Source organism: Lagenorhynchus albirostris, chromosome 3 (assembly GCF_949774975.1).
Source record: "Lagenorhynchus albirostris chromosome 3, mLagAlb1.1, whole genome shotgun sequence".
Taxonomy (NCBI): Eukaryota; Metazoa; Chordata; class Mammalia; order Artiodactyla; family Delphinidae; genus Lagenorhynchus; species Lagenorhynchus albirostris.
Window position 1 is genome coordinate 144,290,397 of NC_083097.1, and position 22,765 is coordinate 144,313,161.

Genomic DNA, 22,765 nt, shown 5'->3' on the forward strand with positions numbered 1-22,765 from the left:
TTGATGGGTAAATTTGATATATGTGACCTATTGCTGCACCAGAAAGTGCAAACTTTCACGTCTTAGCCCCCATTCCTTCCTAGTCTTTTTTTTTTTTTTCCTTGCGGTACGCGGGCCTCTCACCGCCGTGGCCTCTCTCGCTGCGGAGCACAGGCTCCGGGCGCACAGGCTCAGCGGCCATGGCTCACGGGCCCAGCCGCTCCGCGGCATGTGGGATCGCCCCGGACTGGGGCACGAACCCGCGTCCCCCGCATCTGCAGGCGGACTCCCAACCACTGCGCCACCAGGGAAGCCCCCCTTCCTAGTCTTTTAAAGGAACAGCTCGGGGATGCCTTTTGGGGCACATGCTCAATATATCACAAGCCAGGCCTCTGCTAGGGTTAAACCTGGCCCCAGCAGGCATCTGTGTTTGTGTCTCCTGAATTCTAAGAAGTACCTGCAGAGCAACTCAAGCTGTATGAGCTTCTCCAAGGCAATAATAGCTGCTCACTACTTACAGGGCAAAACCCAGCCTGATAAGCATGGAATCCGAGGCAACTGAGCAGGTCTTTATGAGGAATTAGGGAAGCCATGCTCCCTCGCAGATGAAGCAGTGGAAGTCTGGAGGAAGATGTGTTTACATCCTTCTTTTCTCCCAGTGCTACAGCCCTCTCCACACCTGCGCTTCCTAAATGAAACACCCAGGGGTCTTGTTAAAGTGCAGCTTCTGATTCAGGGAGTCCGGGTGGGGCCTGGGGATTAGTATTCCCAACAAGCTCCCATGGGATGCTGATACTGCTGGTTCATGGACCTCACCTCCAATAGCAAGGATCTCTACAACACTTCTTCATCGGCCAAAGACAAGCATCTCGTGGTATAACCTGCATTCCCTGTTGTCCTCAAATGTGTTGCCTTTATCTTTTTTCTAAAGCGTAAGGGTTATGCAATTTTGATATGCATTCGACCTACTGATTCTGGACGACGAGTTACCAAGTGACTTCAGTAGCCTCTGGATTTAGCCGAGGAATCAGTCAGGCCTGGATTGACTCGCATCCCTTTCTGTGCACGTGTGCCGGCTGCTGGCTCCACCTCACTGAGCCTCAGCCCCACACAGGAGGTGGGTAACAGTTTCTACATCCTAAGATTGCTGAGTGTTAAGCGGGATAATAATGCACAGTGCCTGACACAGAGGGAGTGTTCAGTGCATGCCAGCCACTGCCATCTTTGTTTCTGTTATTATTTTCAGTGTGTATGGGCAGTGTTCATTATTATTTTCAGGGCTTCAGTATATTATTACTTCAGTGTTCATGTCACAGATACTGATAGAGTACTATCTGTTCTGTTGAGTTGAGGCCTCATTAGAACAGCACACAAGGAAATCCCCAAGGATAAACATCTTCAAACTTGGGCAAAGGTTGCACTGACTGCACATCTCTTTTGTTAATGCCCCTGTTCCCTGCCTTGGGATGTGAGTTGTTATGGTGATGGCAGGGGAGGGCGATAACATTATAAAATGCTGCACTGGGAGAAGGGACTTTTCATTTAAATGCATCTCAAAAAGAAAAAAAAAATCGACATTATTGAGTTGGCCTGTAGACCTCTTCAAGATTCTAAGAGACACTGTGCATAAATATATCAATATTATCTCAAGATTCTGAAAGCGAGACTGGTTTCTATATTCTATATTGTCCTTGAACTCAAGGGGTCTTGGTTACAGTAGAGAGAGTTTCCAGGGACAAGTAGTAGAGAATCGTGATCTCTGGTCCTAAGTCTCTAGCACCCCATTCCCAGACCTGTACCCTGGACCACTTCTGACCAGTCGCCAAGCTCGCTATGCTCGTCCAAGCCAGCTTCCTCTGAGCTTGCCGTCCACTCAGCCTGGAATGCCACTGATCTCCTTTCCATCTACAGATATTCTCCCCACTCTTCACGGCTCAGACGCCCAGTGGCCATCACTGCCCCTTCTGAGGTACACGCAAAGCACTTTTCCTGTCAGTCCAGCCGGCTCAGCTTTGGGTTCAAGTTTGTGTTTTAAGCATCTCTTCCTACCCCTTTGCTCTTCCTTCAGTTGAAGAGCAGCCCTGATCTGAAGTCAAATCCTGGAGTGGGAAAAGCAGGGTGGAGGGCAGGCATCCCTCGCTCTTACTCAAGCTCAGGGAACTCGATTATGTGAAAGCCCACCCGGCACACCTCCGAGGGGACGGGAGCAGGTGAGGCAGACTTGAAGGAGGGTGCACGCACCAAAGGACCGCAGCCTCCTTTGCTCCCTCTGAAGCCAGAGGCCCTACACGCCTCTTGCGTTTTCCCTGGTGGTAAGTTCTAGGCTTGGGATATCCAGATAGTAGAAAAGGAAAACACAAGAAGAGGTGCTTATGGCCTCCTCTCACCCTCACCTACTCTAGACTCTTCTCCCACCTGCGGGGCTCCCTCCTTCTTGCAGCGCATCCCAATTCCACCCATTCTTTGGTGGTCACTTCACATCCCACCTCCTAGGGTGGGGGGGCTTCCCTCTCTGCTCCAGAAAGTTCTCCCCCGCCCCCTCCTCAGACCCCCAGCAGCACTCAGCCAGAATCTAGGGCCCTAGGAATTGCTTCTTTTCTTAACCTTTGTTTTGTGTCAACTTTTCCTCCCCCAGGTCCACGGCAAGGGCCTTGGAGGGAGGGAATTAAAAAAACCTCCTGCGCTACCCACTGCCTTCAGTACAGTGAGGATCTGGGGCCTGAGGAAGAGGGAGAGGGAACAGAGAGGACAGACACAGAGGCTCAGAAAGAGAGACAGAGAGAGACTAAGAGGATTAGACCATGACTGGTCAGAGATACAGAAAAGCACACGGTAACAAACAAGTAACAGGCAGAAAGAGAGAGAGAGGAAAAAAAAATGTGGAGGGAGCCCCAGAGTCTCTGCCTCAAACCCAGACTGCTGGAGCCGGGTCCTTGGGACCCGGTGCTGGGCATGAACGAGCCTCACCTGAATCCTCTGTCCAGGGAGACGCACTTTGCCTCATGCTGACAGAGGTTCATCCCGGGCACGCAGTGGTCGATCACCTCGTCGCACAGCTCACCTGGTGGGGCGGGTAGAGAGAACCCAGGCATCAGGGAGGGTACCGGGGGGATGCCCTGGCTAGAAGTCAGGTTCATCCAGCCCCTGGCCAGGAGGTCACGGGTATCAGGGGCCCTGCATGTGCTCTTTTGGCGTCTCCTTTCTCCTGTGCCTCAGCCTCGATTGCCCTGGCGGTGACCATGGGAAGACTGCAGGACCTCACCCGGGCACGGTCACCGCACCACCATAGGGGCGGCGGCAGCTACAATCACCCCTGACCTTGGGCTACGCTTATTTGTTTTTCCTTCCACACCCATGTGTGGAGCACCTCCCGTGTGGCAGCACTGTGCTGGGGACACAGCCGTGACCTGGCCCTGTCCCCTCTCCCCCCCCCCCATGGCTAGTGCGGGGGGTGTATCTACAAATAAGCAGGCAATTGATTACAACACAGAGCTGTCAGCGCGATGACGGGAAAACTCAGTGGAAACCCAGAGGCTTCCTGGAGGAGGGGACAGCGCTTAGCTCAGTCCACCTGTTACAGATAAGTAATAAGCCCCTTGGATTTTCTCAGAGAAGAAAATATGGAAAGAATGTGAAGTTCTGGTCTCTGGATACATCCCCTTTGCAATTCACAGTGTCAGAAAATGCCGAACAGGCCATAAATACCCAAGGATGTAAGCCCTGAAATACTGACGCCACCTGAAAGTGTGTTTTGGGAATGTGGGAGGTAAGATAGGACAGCAGGGGAGAGGCCCCTGGCAGATGCACCTCTGAGTTTTGCGCTTCCTCACATTCCACCCCCGGCAAGCCAGGTGGAGAGGGATCTAGAAGAAACAAACTTCCAGCCAGGGAGGTTCATTCAGAGGACAGGCGTGGGCAGGAGAAGGCAGCCTGGGCCGCGGCTCCCAGGGGACAGGGCAGAGGACGGTCCTGAGGACGGCCGGGGAGAAAAAGCATGACAGGCACAGCCCCGGCGCCTGTTGTCTGTTGCGGTGAGGATAAGCTGACTCCCACCCGCCCTCGTTTTGCCCCAGTCTCTCAGGACCACAGAGGGCACCGTGTGCCTTCTAAGCCTCCCCCCACCTGCTGGAGACGCCCGAGAGGTGCGGTCTCTGTGGGGGACACTTTCTGACGTTTCCTGGCACAGACAAAACCACTACGTCCCATCCTCAGGAACGAAGTACAACAAGCCAGAACTGCACCCCGGTCCACGGCAGACGCAGGCGGGAAACCGCCTTAATGCGTGTTTCCTCAGCTCCCTCCACCCGTGCCCATCTGCCCACCGTCAGTTCAGACCCGAACGGAGCATGACCACAATGCAAGTGCCTCTGTGCTGGCTTCAGACACCACCAGGGCTCCAGGGTTCCCGAAGGAGGGGATGAACATGAACCAAATGAACAGACAGCTGAAAGGGCCCTGGGGAACTGTTCAGAGTGGGGAGGAGCTAGTGATTTGCAGGGGGTGGGGTGGGGGGTGGCAGAGAGTAGACAAGCTAGAAGAGAGAGGGCCTCTGGGAAGCCCCTCATAACACAGTACCAGGTGGTGGGGGTTCAAGACTTTGTCCAGAGGGGGACAGGAGGTGGAGTCTTTGGAAGAAGCTAAGAACGTGGTGCTCTTCGAACGCACGACAAGGCACAGCCTGCACACGGCAACCCGCGCTCGGGCGTCGGGGCTCACCTGTGTAGTCCGGTGGGCACACACACACATAGGTGTTGATCCCGTCCACACAGGTGGCGTTGTTCTCACAGTCGCTGTCCTCGCAGTCGTCTGGGTTGATCTCACACCGCTGCCCCTCGAAGCCCAGGGGGCAGGAGCAGCTTTGGGGATGTGTGGGTGCGAAGGGGGGAGCCGCGGGTCAGGGAGAGGGGCGGGTTGGAGCGGCAGAGGGGAAGGTGGAAAATAGAATCAGTCAGGTTTCTCCTCTGGATGGAGGTCCCGGACAGCACGGTGGACCCAGGAGGTCTTGGGGTCCTGAGCAGGAAGACCCTTAGGAGCCTAAGAGGGCATTTCATCTAGCCCTCTGTCTCCGGGCAGTATTCCGTCTCCCCGGCCCTGGATGGCCACCTCGCCAGGGGGCAATTCCCATCGGCCGTGCCTCCTTCACCGCTCCCCCAGCTGGATGTAGTTTCCTGGGTAGAGCTTAAATTCCTCCAGCTGTCTCCTAAGCAGCCTCCGGGTAGTCTCTTTTGTAGACGAGGAAAGAAAGAGCAAAACGAACCCTGCCCTTTGGGTGATTTTCTACTCAGGGGCAGCCTTTGAATCTGGAGCAGGACACAGATCAGGCTCTGCAACCAGGTTTCTTAGGAGTTAAATTCTGCGTCTCAGTTTCCTTATCTGTTGACTGGTGCTATTATCTACCCCCTGCAGGGTGGCTGCAGGCATTAAATGAGATTATACAAGTAAAACGCTTAGAAGGGTACACAGCACAGCGAAAATGTTCAGAACATGTTAGCTAGATTTAGTTCTAGGCAAAACTACCCACCTCCTTAACCTTATTCTCAGGGATGCCATTTCTCCCTGTCAGGTATTCCTGCTACTTCTGAGCCCCCTCCAGCTTCTTGGGGGCTGAGGGAAGGGCGGGAGGGCCCCTCTGCTGCCAACACTTTCTGGTGAGCCTGGCTTAAAACACCCTAGATGAGTATGATGCATTTCCTTAACCTGTCTCTGGAGTGTTAAACCTCTTGGATAAAAACCTCAACCCCCCGTCCTCTGCCCGACCTTGGCCACTTCCCCAGGATTAGACATGCAAAGTAAGTCAGCACTGATGAAGTCGGTTCTGGGCAGCTGACAAGGGAGGGGGGGGGCGGCGCTGGGAGGATGCAGGTGGGAGCCGAGCGTTTGATTAAAGAAGCGCTGCAGGGAATCCCACTCTTTCTGTGGCCCATCCCCCCTCGTCAGGGACTAGGGACATACACCCCCATCCACAAACGTGTGTTCCAGCCTCAGACCTGGAATTCCAGGCCTCTCTCCATTTCAGAGACTGCTCTGACTTGGGCGTTTAGCTAAACAACGAAACTAAACTAATAGGAAGTGGATTTTTGTGGTCCTAGAGTCCTAAATAACCTCCTTCCCTCTGTGACCTGAAAACTGGGTCACATTTTCTACTTTTAAAAGGCTGGGGGAAGGGTCCTCGGGCCTGAGCTCTGGAGCTGGAGCAAAATGACTCTAAGTCCTTTTTGTTTCTCTTAGGGACCCTGGCCATTCATGAAAAAGGTCATTTCTTCAGAGCCAGACAGTGGGTCGTTTTCCAAAGATCTTAAACCACAGTGTTGCCTATTTTCCTCAAATGAGTTACTCTGACTCTCCCGGGAGCCTTAGGACTGCATAAACGTGGGGTGAGGGTGACGGGTCAGGAGAGCTGGAGTTGCTCATGGACTGGACAGAGGAAAGAGGCTAAAGTTTTTTTCTGTCCTCGCTGGAAACCTTACAGGAGGCAGGGGCGGTGGAGGGGGTGGTGGTGGAGCTATCAAGGATATCTCAAGAGCAATGTGTGAGCTGTAGGGACAGCTCTCTTTTGAGCAGAGGAACAATGTGTCAAGACTGGAGAAGCATCTGTATGAAGAGGTAGGTGATGCTTCCAGAATTCTGACCAGTAAGAGGTTTCATGGATTGAATTGTGTCCCCTCGAAAAGATATGTTGAAATCTTAACCCCCCCTACCCAGTACTTGAGAATGTGACCTAATTGGGAAACAGAGTCACTGCAGCTGTCATTAGTTAACTGAAGACCACATTCACCGGAGTGGGGTGGGCCCCTAATCCTATATGACTGGTGTCCTTATAAGAAGACGGCCATGTGGAGACAGACACAGGGAGAAGGCCATGTGCAGCTGCAGGCCAAGCAATGCCAGAAACTGCCAGCAGCCATCAGAAGCCAGGAAGGGGCGAGGAAGAACCCTCCCTTGCCGGTTTCAGAGGGAGCACGGCCCTGCTGACACCTTCAGTCTGGGCTTCTGACTTCCAGAGCTGTGAGAGAATCCATTCTTTGGTTCCAAGCCCCCCAGCCTGAGTACTTTGTTATGGCAGCTCTAGGAAACAGAGGAGGGACAAGGGAGCAAAGCCTCCGTCCGAACAGGTGGCTCTCCCTTTGCCAGCCTGCCAGGTACTGCCCTGAGGGGCAGTGCTTTCCTGCTGCTTGAGGATCCCACATGAGCTATACCATCCCAGGGATGTGGGCCGCATTGCCTGCACCCTCCACCCCATTTTCCTAATCCTGTGGGTCTGGGCCATTTTCCTTGAAAATTAAGTCCTAAAAATATTTCCAGTTCCTTTGAAATCCTCAACAACGGAGGGTGGAGACGGGTCCTTCCGCTCACCTGCAGAGAGGGGAGCAACACAGTCGCCTGCAGGGGGCGCTCCTGTCCCTTGCCGAGGTGGGTCCCTGGGCTCGGGGGTGGCGGTGAGGGGGCACAGGGGGCGGGGGCATAGCCAGGCTTTCAGTCCTGGAGGCGTGATTCCTGGCTGAGGCCAGGTGGCCACCACCGTGAGATTTCTGGGTAGTTTCTCCCCCCACCCCCTGGGGCTCTCAGTGGGTGAAAGTGTGTTGTTTGGCCTGCTCCAGGCAGGAAAACCAACTCTGCCTTGCATTTCACATTTTAAGAGTTGATTCTGATGGGGCTGGCTTGGCAGATGGACACGTGGGCGGCTGGGTTCCCTGGGGAGAACCCAGAGCCCAGAACCTGATGTCTTCCGCAGAACATGCAGCAACCCTGGTCAGAGGGCTTTTGATAATTAATTGTTTGCAACCTGAGTGCTAAGACCTCCGCACACAGCTTGCCACCAGATGCCCCCCCCCTTTACCGCCTGACCCGCTGGCTCACTGGGGGTGCCAAACGGGCCAATTGCCACTGGTCTGCTTTGCCAGGGTAGCGCCCGGGAAACTGGACATGTGCACACAGCTGGGAGGGTGGGAAGCAGGGAGGGGCCTGAGGCTTGCCAGAGCGGCAGAAGGCCCGCTCCAAGGACAGGGGTGAGAAGAACCTTAAGTGCCTTCTACCCCTTTTCTTCCTGAGCTCTTAATGCCAGGGAGGAAAGAGGTGAGGCTTGGAGACTCAGGAATGAGTGTCAGGATGTGGGACCTAGAGCCAATCAATTCTGTGCCTCAGTTTCCTCATCTGTTAAATGGGGACAGTACCTACTTGTACCGGATAGGGTCCTCATGAGGATTTAAATGAGGCTTAGAGTCACTGCCTGGCACATAACGAGCATGTAATCAATGTCACCTATTATTATCGCTTTTTATAACACAGAAAAGAGTGGTGGAATTACGAGGCTGGCAGGTCTTTGAGCCATTATCCCATCCTACTCTGACTCTAGCCAGCAACTGTGGCTTCCCTTGGAGGGAAGCCAACTGTGGCTTCCCTTCTCCTGGCTCTGGAGACGGACTACCTGAATTCAGATTCCTGTACCAACGCTTACTGTGTAACCGCGGACAAACGATTTATCCCTTTGATGCCTCGACTTCCTTATCTATACAAGAGGGATAGTAGTAGCTGCCTTATAGGGAGTGAAGAGCCTTGGAGTCATTCACATAAAGGGCTGGGCAGAGTGTGGGCACACACGGGAGGCGCACAGCTGTGCCCCTCAGCTTTCCCCAAGAGCCTGACCATGAAGACTGAGAGGAGGGAGGGTGAGCTGTTACCTGAACCCATCGCTGTGGCTCTCGCTCAGGTGGCAGGTGCCTCCGTGCAGACAGGGGTTCTGGAGGCAGGTGTTGATGGGCATAGTGCAGTCTTTTCCCTGAGGAGCAGGAGAGAGAGAAGCGTGTGGTTAGGGAGGCTTTCTGTGACTGCCATGACGAAGAGACCCCTGTGGGTTCCCAGCGTCCTTTGGGATGAGGTCAGGGAGATGGAGGCCCTCCCTGGGACAAGCCTGCTGTGTGACCCAGAGAAAGCCCGAGGGAGCCCTTGCCTTTGGTCAGTCCACAGTGAGGAGGGGAGGAATGCTGAACTCAGGAGTCTGGGCCCCAGCTTCACTACTTCCCAGACTTCACCCGCTTTTTGCCATCCTACCCTGTAGGCCGAGAGCAGGGGCTTTGGAGCCAGGAAGACCTGGTTTCATATTCCAGCTTCACCTCTTCCTGGTTGCCTGACCTTGATCTTGTATAATAAGCCTTTTAACTTCTACAAGCCTACCTCATAGAGCTCCTACCAGAATTAAACTAGACCTTTCAATAAGGAAGTGCTTAATATTACATAACACATTTAGCACATAGCAGGCATTCTATAAATACCAGTAGATGATATTATTACTAGCCTCACTGAGGCTTAACGGTAATCCACAACTTGTAGGGTGGACTACGGCTGAAGTGTGGCCCACAGACCTTGGCCCTGTAAAGTGACAGCCCCCCAGAGAGTCATCTTTGGTCTGGACGTGGGCCCAGGTGTTGGCATTTACTCTCAAGTTCTGCAGGTGATCCTGATGTGAGGCCAGATGGAGATCTCCTGTGAGACAGAGTTTTGGGTGGAGTGGGAGTCCTTTGGAGCAGGCCCCCCTGAAGGGGATGTCTGAGCATGTGTAGGTGGAGAAGAGCGTGTCGGGCAGAAGGAACGGCGAGGGCAAAGGCACCGTGCAGGGAGGCTGAGACAGGGACTGTGGATGTCAAGACCCAGCGTCCCAGGGAGCATTGATCCTCTGCGTCCAGCTTCTCCCCTGGGAGCCGTGGATCAGTGCTGCGCCCAAGCCTTGGCCGGCGGTCCTCGGGAGGACCGGGGGGTCTGGTGGCGGCAGGGAGGCATCTGCTGCGTTTGTTTCTGGGCTGTGGGCTCGGCGTGGGCGCCGTGCCAGGCGGGGTGGATCGCGGGAGTCCTTCCACTGCCACACCACCTGCTCGCCATCTGCCTGAGAAAATCCTCTTCCCCGCTCTGCTGTCGCCGCCAGTGCCCGTGAGGAGCGGACTGGGCTCTGCCGAGTAGTGCCGCCTTCTCACTTTCTCCACGCCGAGCCTCAGGCCCTGTCTCCAGCCATCTGAAGGCAGGCCCGCGTCTGTCTGCTTCCTCTTCGAGCCCCGTCACCAGTAAAGGGCCCGTCAGAGGTTTCTCGGAGGGGACACGGAGAATGCAGTTCGGGTTGGGGTCTGGTTGTATCCTAAACCAGAGCAACGTGGGATCCCTTTCAGAAAGACCATGTGTCGATGGAAACTGCGAGGCTCGTTCTGTCATTTATGGAGCACATTTTCTGTTCCAGGCCCCATGCTAAGTTTTACATCGCGTATAATGTTCGTAACACCCCTGCAAGATTGGTATGGTTGTTATTACCCGCATTCTTACAGAGAGGGAAGGCAGACTTGGAAAGTGAGGTGCTGCACCCACGATCGCACAGCAGTAAGTGGAACAGGCACGGCTGAACCCGACATCCAGTCCCAAGCCAGCGCTGGGAACCGCGATGCTATGCTGGGCACTTATTCTGCCCCTCTCAAAACACGGGCTCTGCAGTTAGGCTGGTCTGAATGCACATGCTAGTCCGGCTACTGCTACGTGCCTTGAGGAAATTACTAGTTCTCTCTGAGACTTTTCATCATCTGTAAAATGGGAATAACGATGTCTACCCCACGGAGTTAAGGAATGATTAGAAATCACACTCATATGAGGCACCTGGCAGGTAATGGTAGCTCCACAGTTAAGAGCTATTCAGAGCATGACCATGCTGATCGTGGGGCTCTGGGATAGAGCTGAATGGGGGTAATTAAAAGACTTTTTCAGGTCTTTGGTTGTTGCTAAGTAGTTCACGTGTGTGCACGTGCGTGCGTGTGTACGTGTGTGTGTGTGTGTGTGTGTGAGAGTGTGTTTGTAAAGGTTGTGGCTGGGGCTTCTAGCTTCCTTTACAGGAAACCAGCAACATGACACCTGTTCCTGAAGACCCACTCCACACCCTGGTGTTAGGGACCGGCATACACGGTACAGTTAAAAGGCATCATATGACAGCTGCTGAGGACTTACTGAATGTCAGGTACTGTCCTAGGTGCGCTGCATGTGTTTCTGTACACTTGATTCTCCCAGCAAGGCTGTGTGGCAGGTCCCAGTGTGCAGATGGGAGGCCTGAGGTGCAGCCACTGGCCATCACCACCCAGCTAGGGAATGACAAAGCCAGGATCCACACATGCTGCTCTGTGTAAATCCACAGCCTGAGTTTTCTCCACTGAATTAATACAGGAGAGTTTGAGGATCCAGGCGTTTGAGCATGTTTGCTTAATTTCTAGTCTTCCCCTACAATATGTATGTGTGTGTGTGTGTACGTGTGTGTGTGTGTGTACGTGTGTGTACATACGTGTGTGTGCAGGGGCGTGGGTCTGGGACTCCTGTGGGTGTGAGGCCTGGGGTTGGCTGCCCGGGGCAGGGAGGCTGTCCGACTGGCCTCATAGGAAGCCTTTGGCTCTCTTGTCTCAGGCTCAGGCCCATAGGTGGCACTCTGACACTATCTATTGGAAGCACAGCTACAGCTGAGAAAGCCACCAGGGAGCCCTGTTCCCCAGAGGCAGTCTGCCCCTCAAGCTTGTCACTATACACATAAATCCCCCTGGGGACAGGACACCCGGGGATGCCAGCTCCCTCCTGCTCAGCTTTACCAGGTGGGTGCATCAGACAGGCTGGGGACTGTCTTGAAATTCTCGACGTGCCTAGTGCCTTCAGATGGGTGCCCTGGGATGGCTGGAATCTGGGAAGCCAGGAGGGTCCTGGGGAAGAGGACCCAGTCATGGCTTTGCTGACCCCAGTGAGGTGCAGTGAGGGGTTCAGCGACTCAGGAAACCTCCAGGCGAAAGTGGGGGGGGCTTTGGAATCATGTAGCCCTGGGTCTTAACCCAACCCTACTGCTTACAAGCTTGGGCCAGTAAGTCAAGCCCTTTCAACAGTCTGAGGCTCAGTTTCCACATCTGTAAAATGGGAATCAGTAAGTCCTTCCTCACAGGGGAAAAGATGACTAAAATGCCAAGCAGAGTGCTTGGCACATCATCCACACTTTATAGATGTTAATATGGAGGCAGGATAATGTGTTCTAGATGCTGCTGGGTGAGAAGAAAGGAGGGAAGGGTTATTCTGGAATTAGCCTGGATTTCTGGGGAGGACAGGAGAACTGGGATCTCTATCCCAGCCCTTGTTGGCTGATCTGAGCCTGTCAGCTGTGAAGGCTGGCCTTTTAATCCTCCATCCCTGTATCCTCCTCAAGCTGGAACCAGTGCTTCCAGGGCTGGCTGTCCCGAGGACAGGGAAGGGAGGTGGGGGGAGGACCTGGGAATCACCCCGGAGGGAGGTCAGTGTGGTGGGTTCAAGGGATGCCTCTACTTGGAGGTACTTTAACTCTCGGAGACTTAATTTCCCCATGTTCAAAAAAGAAAATACAAACATTACATTTCCTCCTTATCTCACTGCATCACTGTCGAGACTACATGGGGTCCTCTATGACGGGTGTGAATGGGATACAGCTGGGCAGCCCCCAGCAGTGCTGGGGAGAACGGGAGAGTTGCTGGCAAATGCTGTTCTGGAGTGACCTGTAAAGTGGACTTATCCACTGTCCTTGGGGAAGGGAGAGTCAGCAGCGAACAGTGCCCCTCCCTGGACCGTGGATGGTAGGGGGCGGAGCCTCCTGTCATACCTTGTAGCCGTAGGGGCAGGCACAGCGGTACTGCTCCACGGGATCCTGGGTACATGTCCCGTTGTTCTTGCACGGGCTGGAAAGGCAGGCATTGCACTTGGCCACAATGTTGATGTCCACTGGCCCTGGACAGCAAAACCAGAGTGTTGGTGGCAGGTCCCCAGGTAGGCTCACTGTCACACCTCCCTCCTCCTCTGCTCTGGCCCCTCCCATCTCTGTCCAGAGGGCAGCTGGCCCTCCGCAGCCAGCACATCCCGTCCAGCTAGAGTTCCATTAATTCAGCCGTCATCCAGAGAGGAAAAAAATCACAGCGGGACATCATTCAGAAGTACTTCTCAGTCAGATCAATTACGGTAATTAGCCTGATCTGATTCTGGTGCTAATCTGCAAACAATGCACCATAATTAGAAACCCCTTGTGTATCTCTTTACGTTTGGGGAGCTCTGGGCCCAGGCTCCATTTGGACCTCTCATTTTTCCTTCCCCAAACACCCCTCCTCATAGTCTGTGCAGGGCTAAGGAGGGCACAGTGCCCGGGCCAAAGGCACACATCACATAGGAAGTTCTCCTTGTAGAACCCTTGAGTCGGCAGGAAGAAGTAAGAAAGGGGCCCGGAAGACACAGCAACGATGCTGATGAGGGATTACAGTTTCAACTGTGTCCTGCTCTCCTCGGCCATCAGGGCTGGAGGGAGGGAGGCCACGTCCCTACACAGAGCTTTGTAACAGGGGCTGTGCTACCGCTGCAGCCAGTGTTGACAAAGCCCTGGATAATCAGGCCCTATTTCATGTCAGGACTTTAAATGATCCCAGGATAACAGTCATCAGTTTGGAGATTGGCTTGAGACTGACCGCAGGGTGAGTCTGACCATTTGTGGGTGGGGTGAACAGAATGGGCTGATTGAGAACCAATGCCAGCTGGCTCAACTCTGACTTCACCGAAGAACAGAGACATCGTCTGTTCCAGGGAGGCTATGTGTTCCAGGGACACAGTGAAGTTTTAGAGGTAAAGTGTATCTGTAAATCAGAATAAACACTGAGGCCTTAGGAGATGAGCAAAGGACATTAACAGGCCAATGTGTAGTACAAACGGAAAGTAAATTTTTGGGAAAAAAAATAGTTCCTCCAATAATCAAAAACAAAACATGAGGGGATATAATATTTTACCTATTGAATTAGCAATGATTACAAAATGAGATAAAATAATGCAAGGGTCTGATGAAAAATGCACTCAAACGATGCTACTGGGAGTGAAAATTGGTTACAACCCTTTCTGGAAATCAATTTGGCGTTAAGTGTGAAAACCTTAGTAATGACCATATACTTTGGCTCCGTAACTTCCGTTCTCTGAATCTTATTTAAGGACATAATTTTAAACAGAGAAAGACATTTATGCAGCCGTGGTCAGAAAAAAAATGGAAATACTCTGAAAGTTCAAAACCAGGAACTGGTTAAAGAAGTTATGATGGAGTGTTACAGCTTGGTGGTTGAGACCATGCACTCTGGAATCAGAAAGACCTGGAATTCTCTTAACTGTGTGATCCTGAGAAGTCATCTAACCTCAATAAGCCTCGGTTTTCTCATTTTTAAAAGTCAGTCTACTACTAAAGTAGACCCCACAGAGGTGCTGGGGAATTAAATAAACGACTCCACGGAAAGTGAGAATTAAATAATACATGAAAAAGTGCTTAACATAATGCCTGCCACATAATAAGAACCCAGTAGTAGTTTGTTATCATAATAACCATGCAGTCAAATCAAAATCTCATGTGCCCAAAATGTGCTGTAGTAAAACGGGAAAATGCTTATGCTTTAAGATTGCTGGGTAGAAAATGCAGGTTAGGGCTTCCCTGGTGGCGCAGTGGTTGAGAGTCCGCCTGCCGATGCAGGGGACACGGGTTCGTGCCCCGGTCTGGGAAGATCCCACATGCCGCGGAGCGGCTGGGCCCGTGAGCCATGGCTGCTGAGCCTGCGCGCCCGGAGCCTGTGCTCCGCAGCGGGAGAGGCCACAACAGGGAGAGGCCCGCGTGCCGCAAAAAAAAAAAAAAAGAAATGCAGGTTAAAGATTTTCTCAACTATGCAAAAATATGTAGAGTAAGAGGTCAACGAGGAATATGTAGAAATGGCAGCAGAGGGACTTAGGGGAGCGAATGACAAGTGGACCCTTAGATGCAGGTCCACATCAGTTTCAGCATCTGTCTTTGTGCGGCCAATGCAAGAACAGGGCGACGGTTTTAGAAGTCACACCTGTTGAGATGCCTATAGCTCTGACAGGCTGCTGGGGACACAGCAGACCCTGCAGGGGGCAGGGAGGGGCGGAGGGGTGAGTCAGCACCTACCTTTGCACTGGAAGCGGTGGGTGGGTGTGGTGAGTAGGAGTCGGTCAGCCATGGGCTCGGGGCTACTGCAGCGGGCGATGCCAGGCTCCTTGTACCCGGCCTTCACCCACTCCGACAGCCAACGCAGGCTGCAGTCACAGTGGAGTGGGTTGGTTCCCAGTGCCCTACGAGGCAGAGCAGGAAGTCAGGCTCCCCCGCCCAGCTTGGCCCATAGGCCCCGTGGTCTTGGTCCTCTGGAAAAGCAGAATTTTCAGACTTTGGCTAGATTGGGAGTGTCTGACAGGAGGACCAGCAGAGACTTCACTGGGGTGAAGTCAGTAACTCCAGACTGTACCTCCAATCCCTGCAGATGTTTCAACCCCACCCAAGCCCCTCCCATCCCTCAGGCTTTGCTCTCACCTACCCTGGTAAGATTCCATCCTCAACTCACCCCCAATCTCAGCCCCTCCAGGAGGCTCCCTGGACCTCTGGCCATTGATTTTCTGGCTCTCTTGCCCCACTAAAGGTTGCACTGGAGGATGTACTCTGCAGAGAAGGTTTTGATACCCGGCAACCTAGGAAGCAGCTTCAGACCACTGAAGGAGCTCAGAACATGCCACCCCCAAATATGCCGCTCTGTCTATTGACTATTTTGAGGTGAAGGCACTTGAGAAACAGCAGATGCTGTTTCTAGCTAAAAGCAGGTCATATTTCCTATGAGAAAGGTACCCTCCCCGGGCCAGGAAGAGAAGGGAGTTGATACCAAAATGGATCTGTACAAACAAACCTACTAAAATAACGCTGATCTTCCATCAGTTTCTGCGTGATTTCCTAGTCCCGGTCCCATGATTTACCGCCCCCAGTCCAAGCTCCTCTGTCGTGTCAGAGCCCCACGCTTCACCATTCTTTGTGTAAAAATGGTATATAAGCTTTGGGGCCCAATGGCTTCTTTGGGTTTTCATTCTCCTTTTGAAGACTCCCACATACACATAAAAATATTAAATACATTTGTATGCTTTTCTCCTGTTCATCTGGCTTATGTCGGCCCGGCCACAGAGCCTAAGAGAGTAGAAGGAAGGTTCTCCTCCCATGCACCACTCAGCTTACAAGTGCAGGGGAGGGAAATGGTATCATCCAGTGCAGACACCTCCAAAGTGCTGTTTGAGGAAGAAAATACGAAAACTTCTGCTGACTTTTAACCATAGCCTTTAACATTTCTATTTTTTGAATGTTTTATGATATGCATACATAATATATCAGTGTTGTGTATGTGCACAATACAAAAATAATTAAATATACAGACAGCAGGTATACACACTCAAGCATTTTCACCGGCAGAGGTATGTAATACCTAATATGTATGGGCCTCAGTCTCCCCTGTGTAAAATGGGAGGGGACTACCTGATGCCGAGTGTAGAAAGAATATGTGCTTTGGCATCAAGGCAAACCTGGATTTGAACCAGGTCTCTGCCACCTACTAGCTGTGCAACCCTTGGACCAGTTCTTCAGCCTTTCTTAACTTCAGTTTCATGTCTAATAAGGAGATAAAAACGCCTTCCTGCTGTAAGAAATATGAGATAATTCATCTAAAGTGTTGAGCACACAGTAAGAGTTTTATGTTTGTTCTTATTAAATATTTACATTGTTTACATAATTGATTATGTCTTTGAAGGCATCCGAAGCAGAGAACACACAATGTGCACAATGTGGGTACATTTTTGTAAATAAAACACACTCTATTCATATGGAAAAAAACATACTGAGGTGGTAGCACTGATAGTATCTCTGGCATTATAATCTTTTCTGTTTTGAGGAGATGCACGTGGGGGAGAAACAGGGCTACTTACAGATGGGAAAGAGAGGTCAGGTCATTGAAGGAGCCTTCGGGAACGCTGGAGATGTCGTTGCCATGGAGGGTTCTGAAGCAGAAGCACAGGTCAAAAAGTTAACCCCCAGTAACAGCTCTGAACTCAGTACACTCTCTTGGCGTCCCAGGCTGGCCCAGCCATGCCTCTGAGCACGCAGAGCCCCACTGCCAGCAGCAGGAGGGGATGTCTCCTTCATGTCACGTGCACTGATGTTTCCGTGCCCAGGTCAGCAGCAGGGATGTTGGGAGTAGAGGGTTAGGGAAAGACAAAGATGAATCAGACGGACTTGGGATGGAATCAGAAATCAGTCCCTTTCAGCTGCGGAACGTTGGGTGAGTTACTTTCCTTCTCCTGGCCTCCATTTTTGCACCTGAAACATGGAGACAGAGAGCAATCTAGTGAAGGCACTGGGGTTTCAGAGATAATGTGAAGAACTATGGTTGAGACCAGAAGTTCTAGAGCTGAGCTGCTTGCATTCAAACCCTGACTCTGTCACCTACCAGCTGTGTGACTATGGGGAAAGTTACTTACCCTCTCTGTGCCTTGGTTTCCTATCATAAAATGGGAATGAAAGAAAGTAAAAAGATTTGCCACAGAAGGTACCTTCGGTTGTGGGTGCACTAGTCCACGTAGAGCCTGGCATTTTCTAAGTACTAAATGGTTACCCTTATTAGTATTTGTAAAAGGTCTTGAACAATGCCTGGTACAGATCAAGAAACTGGTTCCCTTCATATTCACCTAGAGAGATTTTAGGGAGATTGAGAAATGCTATCAATCCCAGAAGACAAAGGGAAGGGGGCACTCAGCTCCTGGGGAGACTCCCCGGAGCCGGACGCTCATCTTTATGGGAAAGGGTGTGGCATTACCCACACACACATGTGGGTGTTGTTCTTGTGTGCACCTGAGTGCATTCTCCGACAGTGTGTCCGAGGGGCCAGGCAACCTGCTTGGCTTTAATCATGCCTCTCTCCACCCTGCGGTGTAATAGCTGGGAGCTATGCTCACTTGCAGGGCGGTGGCACACACTGAGCTTTCAATAAGTGTTGGAGAACAGGTTTCTGAAAAAAATGGAACGCACACGGCTCCGCTGCTCAAGCAACAACATGAGCAAATCCACCATTCGTGGGTTATACCCTCCATGGAAGCATTAGTCATCCCCTGCACACAAAAAGATCCCCAAACTGCTGACTCACTTTGGGGCTGGCCCGTGAAATGCAAGGAGTGACATTCGTAGAAACTCAAAGGTTTCCTTAGTGGCTGCTGGGCACCATCCCCTGGGCTGTGAAGGGAGCCCTCGTTAAACAAAGGGGGTGATTAACGTTGACTGTGAAAGTGTAAACAGGATAGTAACTTATGAATCTGCTCTTCTGTTTCCCTTTTAACTGCTGTTAGCTTGCCCTGGGTCTTCGGCTGAAATATAGATGTGAGCTTAATTACACTTAATAATGAGCAGGGCCTCTCAAGCTGACTGAGCATCAGGGCTAATACACATGCAGATTTCTGAGGCCCATTCCCAGAGTGATTCAGTGGGTCTGGGGTGGGGCCTGAGGTTCTGCATTTCTAACACCCACGCGCCAGCGCCCCCCCACCCCAGATCCCTGGTCTCCCTGAATGGCAGTGTGAAAGCTTTCCTTGAAGCTTAGACAGCCAGGACAGCAGGATGAGGGTACCCAGTCCCCTAAAGAGTGTTCGTGGAAGCTTCTCACCTCCCTGAGTAAGAAGGGGCTAGAAGCTCTTCCTCACGCTTTTATCAGTACCATTTAGTCTCTAATCCATGTGGTTATTTATGAATCACACCGGCTCCCGGCTGCTATTAACTTGGATGACTTCACGGCTGCTTGCTGTTTGGCGAACGCACCCAGCCCCGCTGTTAAGCATTTCCGAAGGCGGCTCGGGCCCCGGGAGAGGCACAAAGCCCTAATTTAAAAACACCAAATGACCCAAAGGCAGCTTTGGTACTGTGACCCCTGCAAGTCGCACTCCCATTTATTATGAGCTGATCCGCTGAGGTCTCTATAAACTGCAGAGTAAGGGGGCTGTAATTTACTGGGACAACGCTAAAGAAATCTGCCTACACTGCACGTTCTGGCTCCTGGTTTGGCCCCCAAAGAAGGACTCTTGGATGTCCAACCACCCTCCTAAAGGATGCCAGGGGAGTGGCACAAATGTGCCCTCCCAGGAAGCACTAAGCACTCCCCCTTTCCCTCTCGTTCTCCCTTACACCTCACAGGGAGCTGGTGCAGGCAAGCAACTCTGAACTGGGAATGACTCATCTTCAAGCATCCGGGACTCTTTTTTCCCTCCTGACTCTTAGGAGGCGTTAAGGCAGACTAGGGAATTTCAGGATGCAGATGAGGACATCATGAGAGCAACTGGAGGGCATAACCACTCCCTGTCCGTTCTGGGTTGCCTGAATCTGGGTCTCCGAATCTCTAGGTGCTCACAGTTTGTATGATAGATGACGGGAACTATCCTCATCCTAAATGTGGGATGGGGTGGGTGAATTCTCTTCTGAGCAACACAGGCCACTCCCAGGTGACCTGGGGTTTAAGGTCTGGAGTCAGACAGCCTGGGTTCCAATCCCTATTCTAATAATCACTGTCTGTGTGACCTGAAACAACTGACGTTATTTCTGTGCCTCAGTTTTCTCATCTCTAAAATAGAGGAATTCTTAGTATCTACTTATAGTAGATACATTTTGGGGGGTATGGGTTGATCAACATCATTCTCCTCTTTTCTATAACAGTTCCTCCCTCTTCCATTAGGGAATCACCCCTCCCCACTTCTGAGTCCAAGTGGTCTGGCCTCACGGGCAGAGCTATGGACCAGGTCTGCCAAATCGGAGTCACAGTGATTGGTTTGAGGTTGAGTATGTGACCTAAGTAGGCCACTGAGAGATATTTCTGGGGCTTTCCTTGGAACTACTAGGACAGAGACAGTTTCATTTTGAGAGGCAGAAAGAGATGCATTTCTGACAGTACCACTGGAGTACCTGCATCCAGCCATAGAATCTGATACCTACTACTGCATTTTTCAGTTACCTGCATCGATAAATTCTCTTTTTCTGCCTAAGGTGGTTTGAACTGATTTTCTTTTCCTTTAGTCAGGAAGGGATCTAATATACTGCTTCCTAAGCTAGGATTTAAAGATACAATGCAAGTGGTTCAGCTGGTGCAGGACGCAGTGCAGGGCCAGCACACGTAAGCCCTCACTCGGGTCAGCCACGATTATCGCAAGCATCGTCATGACTCCTTCCCCTCTGTGTTCTTGGACATATTTGGGGCCATTCCTCTCAAGGCGTTACCCGCTTAGAGTAGAAGCGTGAAGGTATGCAGCCTATCATCCCAAAGGAGCCCCGTGGAGGATTCCAGGACACACACTGAACTTTGCCAGAGCTGCCCTGTGTCCATCACCTCTCGGCCCATGTCTTTCATGCCACCCCACTCATTAATTCTCATCCCAGGCCTCTCTGGGCAAGGAAAGACACACTCCATTTTTAAAAAGGCCGTGTCCCCTCCCCCCCCCAGTCTTCAAGAAAAGTCTGAAATGAGAGGCAATAAAAATAGATGATAACCTACGACGGAGCAGGATGGAAGGTGGTAGAACACTGGGCTAGAAGCCAGGAGACGTGGGTTCCAGCCTTGGTTCTACTCCCACCCCATGACTAGTCGGCAGCATCTCCTGTTCTCACACCCAGAAGCCACATTCCCGCCACACCTAGAGCTTCCTGTACATCCCACCCCTCCACCCCCATGCACATGCCCTTCCTGACTTCCAGGCTTCTGTCCAGTGCATTTATATTTTCCCTGCCTAGAATGTTCTTCACTCCCATCCGTATTTGGGTAACTCCCTCTGGCATCCCAGACTCAGCCTTGGGAGCAGAAGTTAAGTGCAGTGATTCTGAGAGTAAACAGTCTTGGGTTCAAATCCCAACTTTACTCTCTCCTCGTTGTGTCACTTTGGGAAAGCTACTCAATTTTGCCAAGCCTCTGTTTCCTCATCTGGGAAATGGGGATAATGGTGGTATATTCTTCATAGAATTGATGGGAAGAGTGAATATGACAATGTAACTAAAGCAGTTAGCCCAGTGTGCGGTGCATAGTCAAGGTTTAACAAACGTCAGCAGTGATAACTCTCTCTCAAAGTCTTTTTGATGGCCAGTACTGGCCTCCATGCCTCTCACTCGTATTCCTATGGCCCTTTCACAGGCATCACCCTGTACTGTAGTTGTCTGTCTATTTCCCGTTCTAGACCGTGTGCTCTCTGAAAGCGGGAACTGTGCTACATTCCCTATTTGTGCCCCAGCCGCTGCGGTATTTAGCATAGCATTTAGCTCACGGTGGGCATTCAGGAAAGGATGAAGAAGTGAACGATGTTGAGCAAGTCAGTACACCTTTCTGAATCTGCCTCCTTGTCTTATAAATGAATGGTTTGGACAGGGTTTCTGAGACTCACTCCTCACTTCTAAAATTCATACTTTTTTTTTTTTTTTTTTGGTGGCACAAAAGGGCCAAACCGGGACCACAAGGAGTCACGTTTTGGCTCACCAGAGTCGCCTGATGTTCAACAGCTGGTCAAAAATGGAATGGGGCTGTCTGGGAAGCGAGCGAGCTCTTAGTCTCTGAAGGTAATCCAGCAAAAGGGCAAATGGAGCCCTTTGCAGAGATGCTGTAGGGAGGGTCCATGCAACCTGCTGAGCAGTGGTGAATAGCCGCATGTGCATACACAGCAAGCACAGTCTTATTTCAGGGAACAGGAGCTAAAAAAATACGGATGATGAATGATAATCCCGCTCGCTCCCTCACAAGCACACAGTGACACAGTCCTGGCGCTAACTGATTCCAGGTGGCCCTCCTGCAGCTGGGGCCGGGGGGTGACAGTTGGGACCACACGCACACCAGGCGTGTGGCTCGGCGCGGGGCAAAGATCAGGGCACACACAGATCCCTGAAAAAGGACTAGACCGTCCAGGAGGATGTTCTCTTCTGGCTATTTTTAGATTAGGAGTGAGGTAGGAGAAGCACATTTTCACACAAAGTTTTGTTCTCAAAGCTCCTTGACCAATATCCTGTCTCTGAAATGTATTCATATCCACCAACACACACACACACACACTCTCCCCCTCCTTCCCTCTCTCCTTCCTAAATGTCAGGTCTTTCTTGCTGCTTTCCAGAACACTTTTTGGCCTTCGTCTGTGGCTGAACCTTGCTCTTATCCTCCTTCCTCACCCCAAACTGCCAGCATCCCTGGGTCTCCGGTTATTTCTGAAATTCTAATCAAATTAGTGAAACCCGTTAGAAATGAGAAAAGAATATACGAATGACCACATGCCGTTACAGGTACTGCCATTTCTGATTTCCAAAATCCTGTTTTGCTTCCCAACCGCCCAAATTATAAATATGTTACTGCCTTCATTCATCTTTAACTCTGTCTTCATTTATGACAGAAATGATTTGATATTAGCCGTTAGCTACCAATGTTTCTTTTCATTTATGTGCCCATGTCCCCTTACAGTCCTTCTTCATGGTTATCAATGTTATAATTGATATGGTTACAGTTACTAGATAGCAGTGTGGAAACCTGTTTACCACATAGTGTTATGTGGAAAAATAAACCTAATTTGTATATATGTTACAATTGTACATATATACAGTTATAATTGTAACAATATACAAATTAGGTTTATTTTTCCACATAATGCAATGTGGTAAACAGGTTCCCACTCTGCTATTAGTTTTCCTCTTTCAATAATTGCACTTCATCGACTGGTTGCATCACGCTTTACTTAAATATTTCCCCACTGTGGCCTTCTGGGTAGTATTTAAAATTTAGGTTAAAAATAACAGCGCAACCAAGCTCTTAATGCAGAGAACCTTTCTCTCGTTTTGGATACCCTTTCGTAAAAATTCCTAGATGTGCAATTACTGGGAGAAAGGATACAAATACCATAAAAGAAACGCAGCCCATAAACATTTTAA

At 51.2% G+C, this 22,765-nt stretch overlaps 1 protein-coding gene across 1 annotated transcript in view; it reads right to left on the reverse strand.

The window, feature by feature from the left end:
• SLIT3 (slit guidance ligand 3) overlaps positions 1-22,765 on the reverse strand; it is a 610,847-nt gene that overhangs the window by 39,720 nt on the left and 548,362 nt on the right. The window contains exons 24-29 of the mRNA XM_060144178.1: positions 16,768-16,839; positions 14,942-15,105; positions 12,605-12,729; positions 8,658-8,755; positions 4,696-4,835; positions 2,947-3,040 (exon numbers count right to left, since the gene is read on the reverse strand). Of these exons, the coding sequence (XP_060000161.1) occupies positions 2,947-3,040; positions 4,696-4,835; positions 8,658-8,755; positions 12,605-12,729; positions 14,942-15,105; positions 16,768-16,839 (693 nt within the window). The remainder of the gene's footprint in view (positions 1-2,946; positions 3,041-4,695; positions 4,836-8,657; positions 8,756-12,604; positions 12,730-14,941; positions 15,106-16,767; positions 16,840-22,765) is intronic.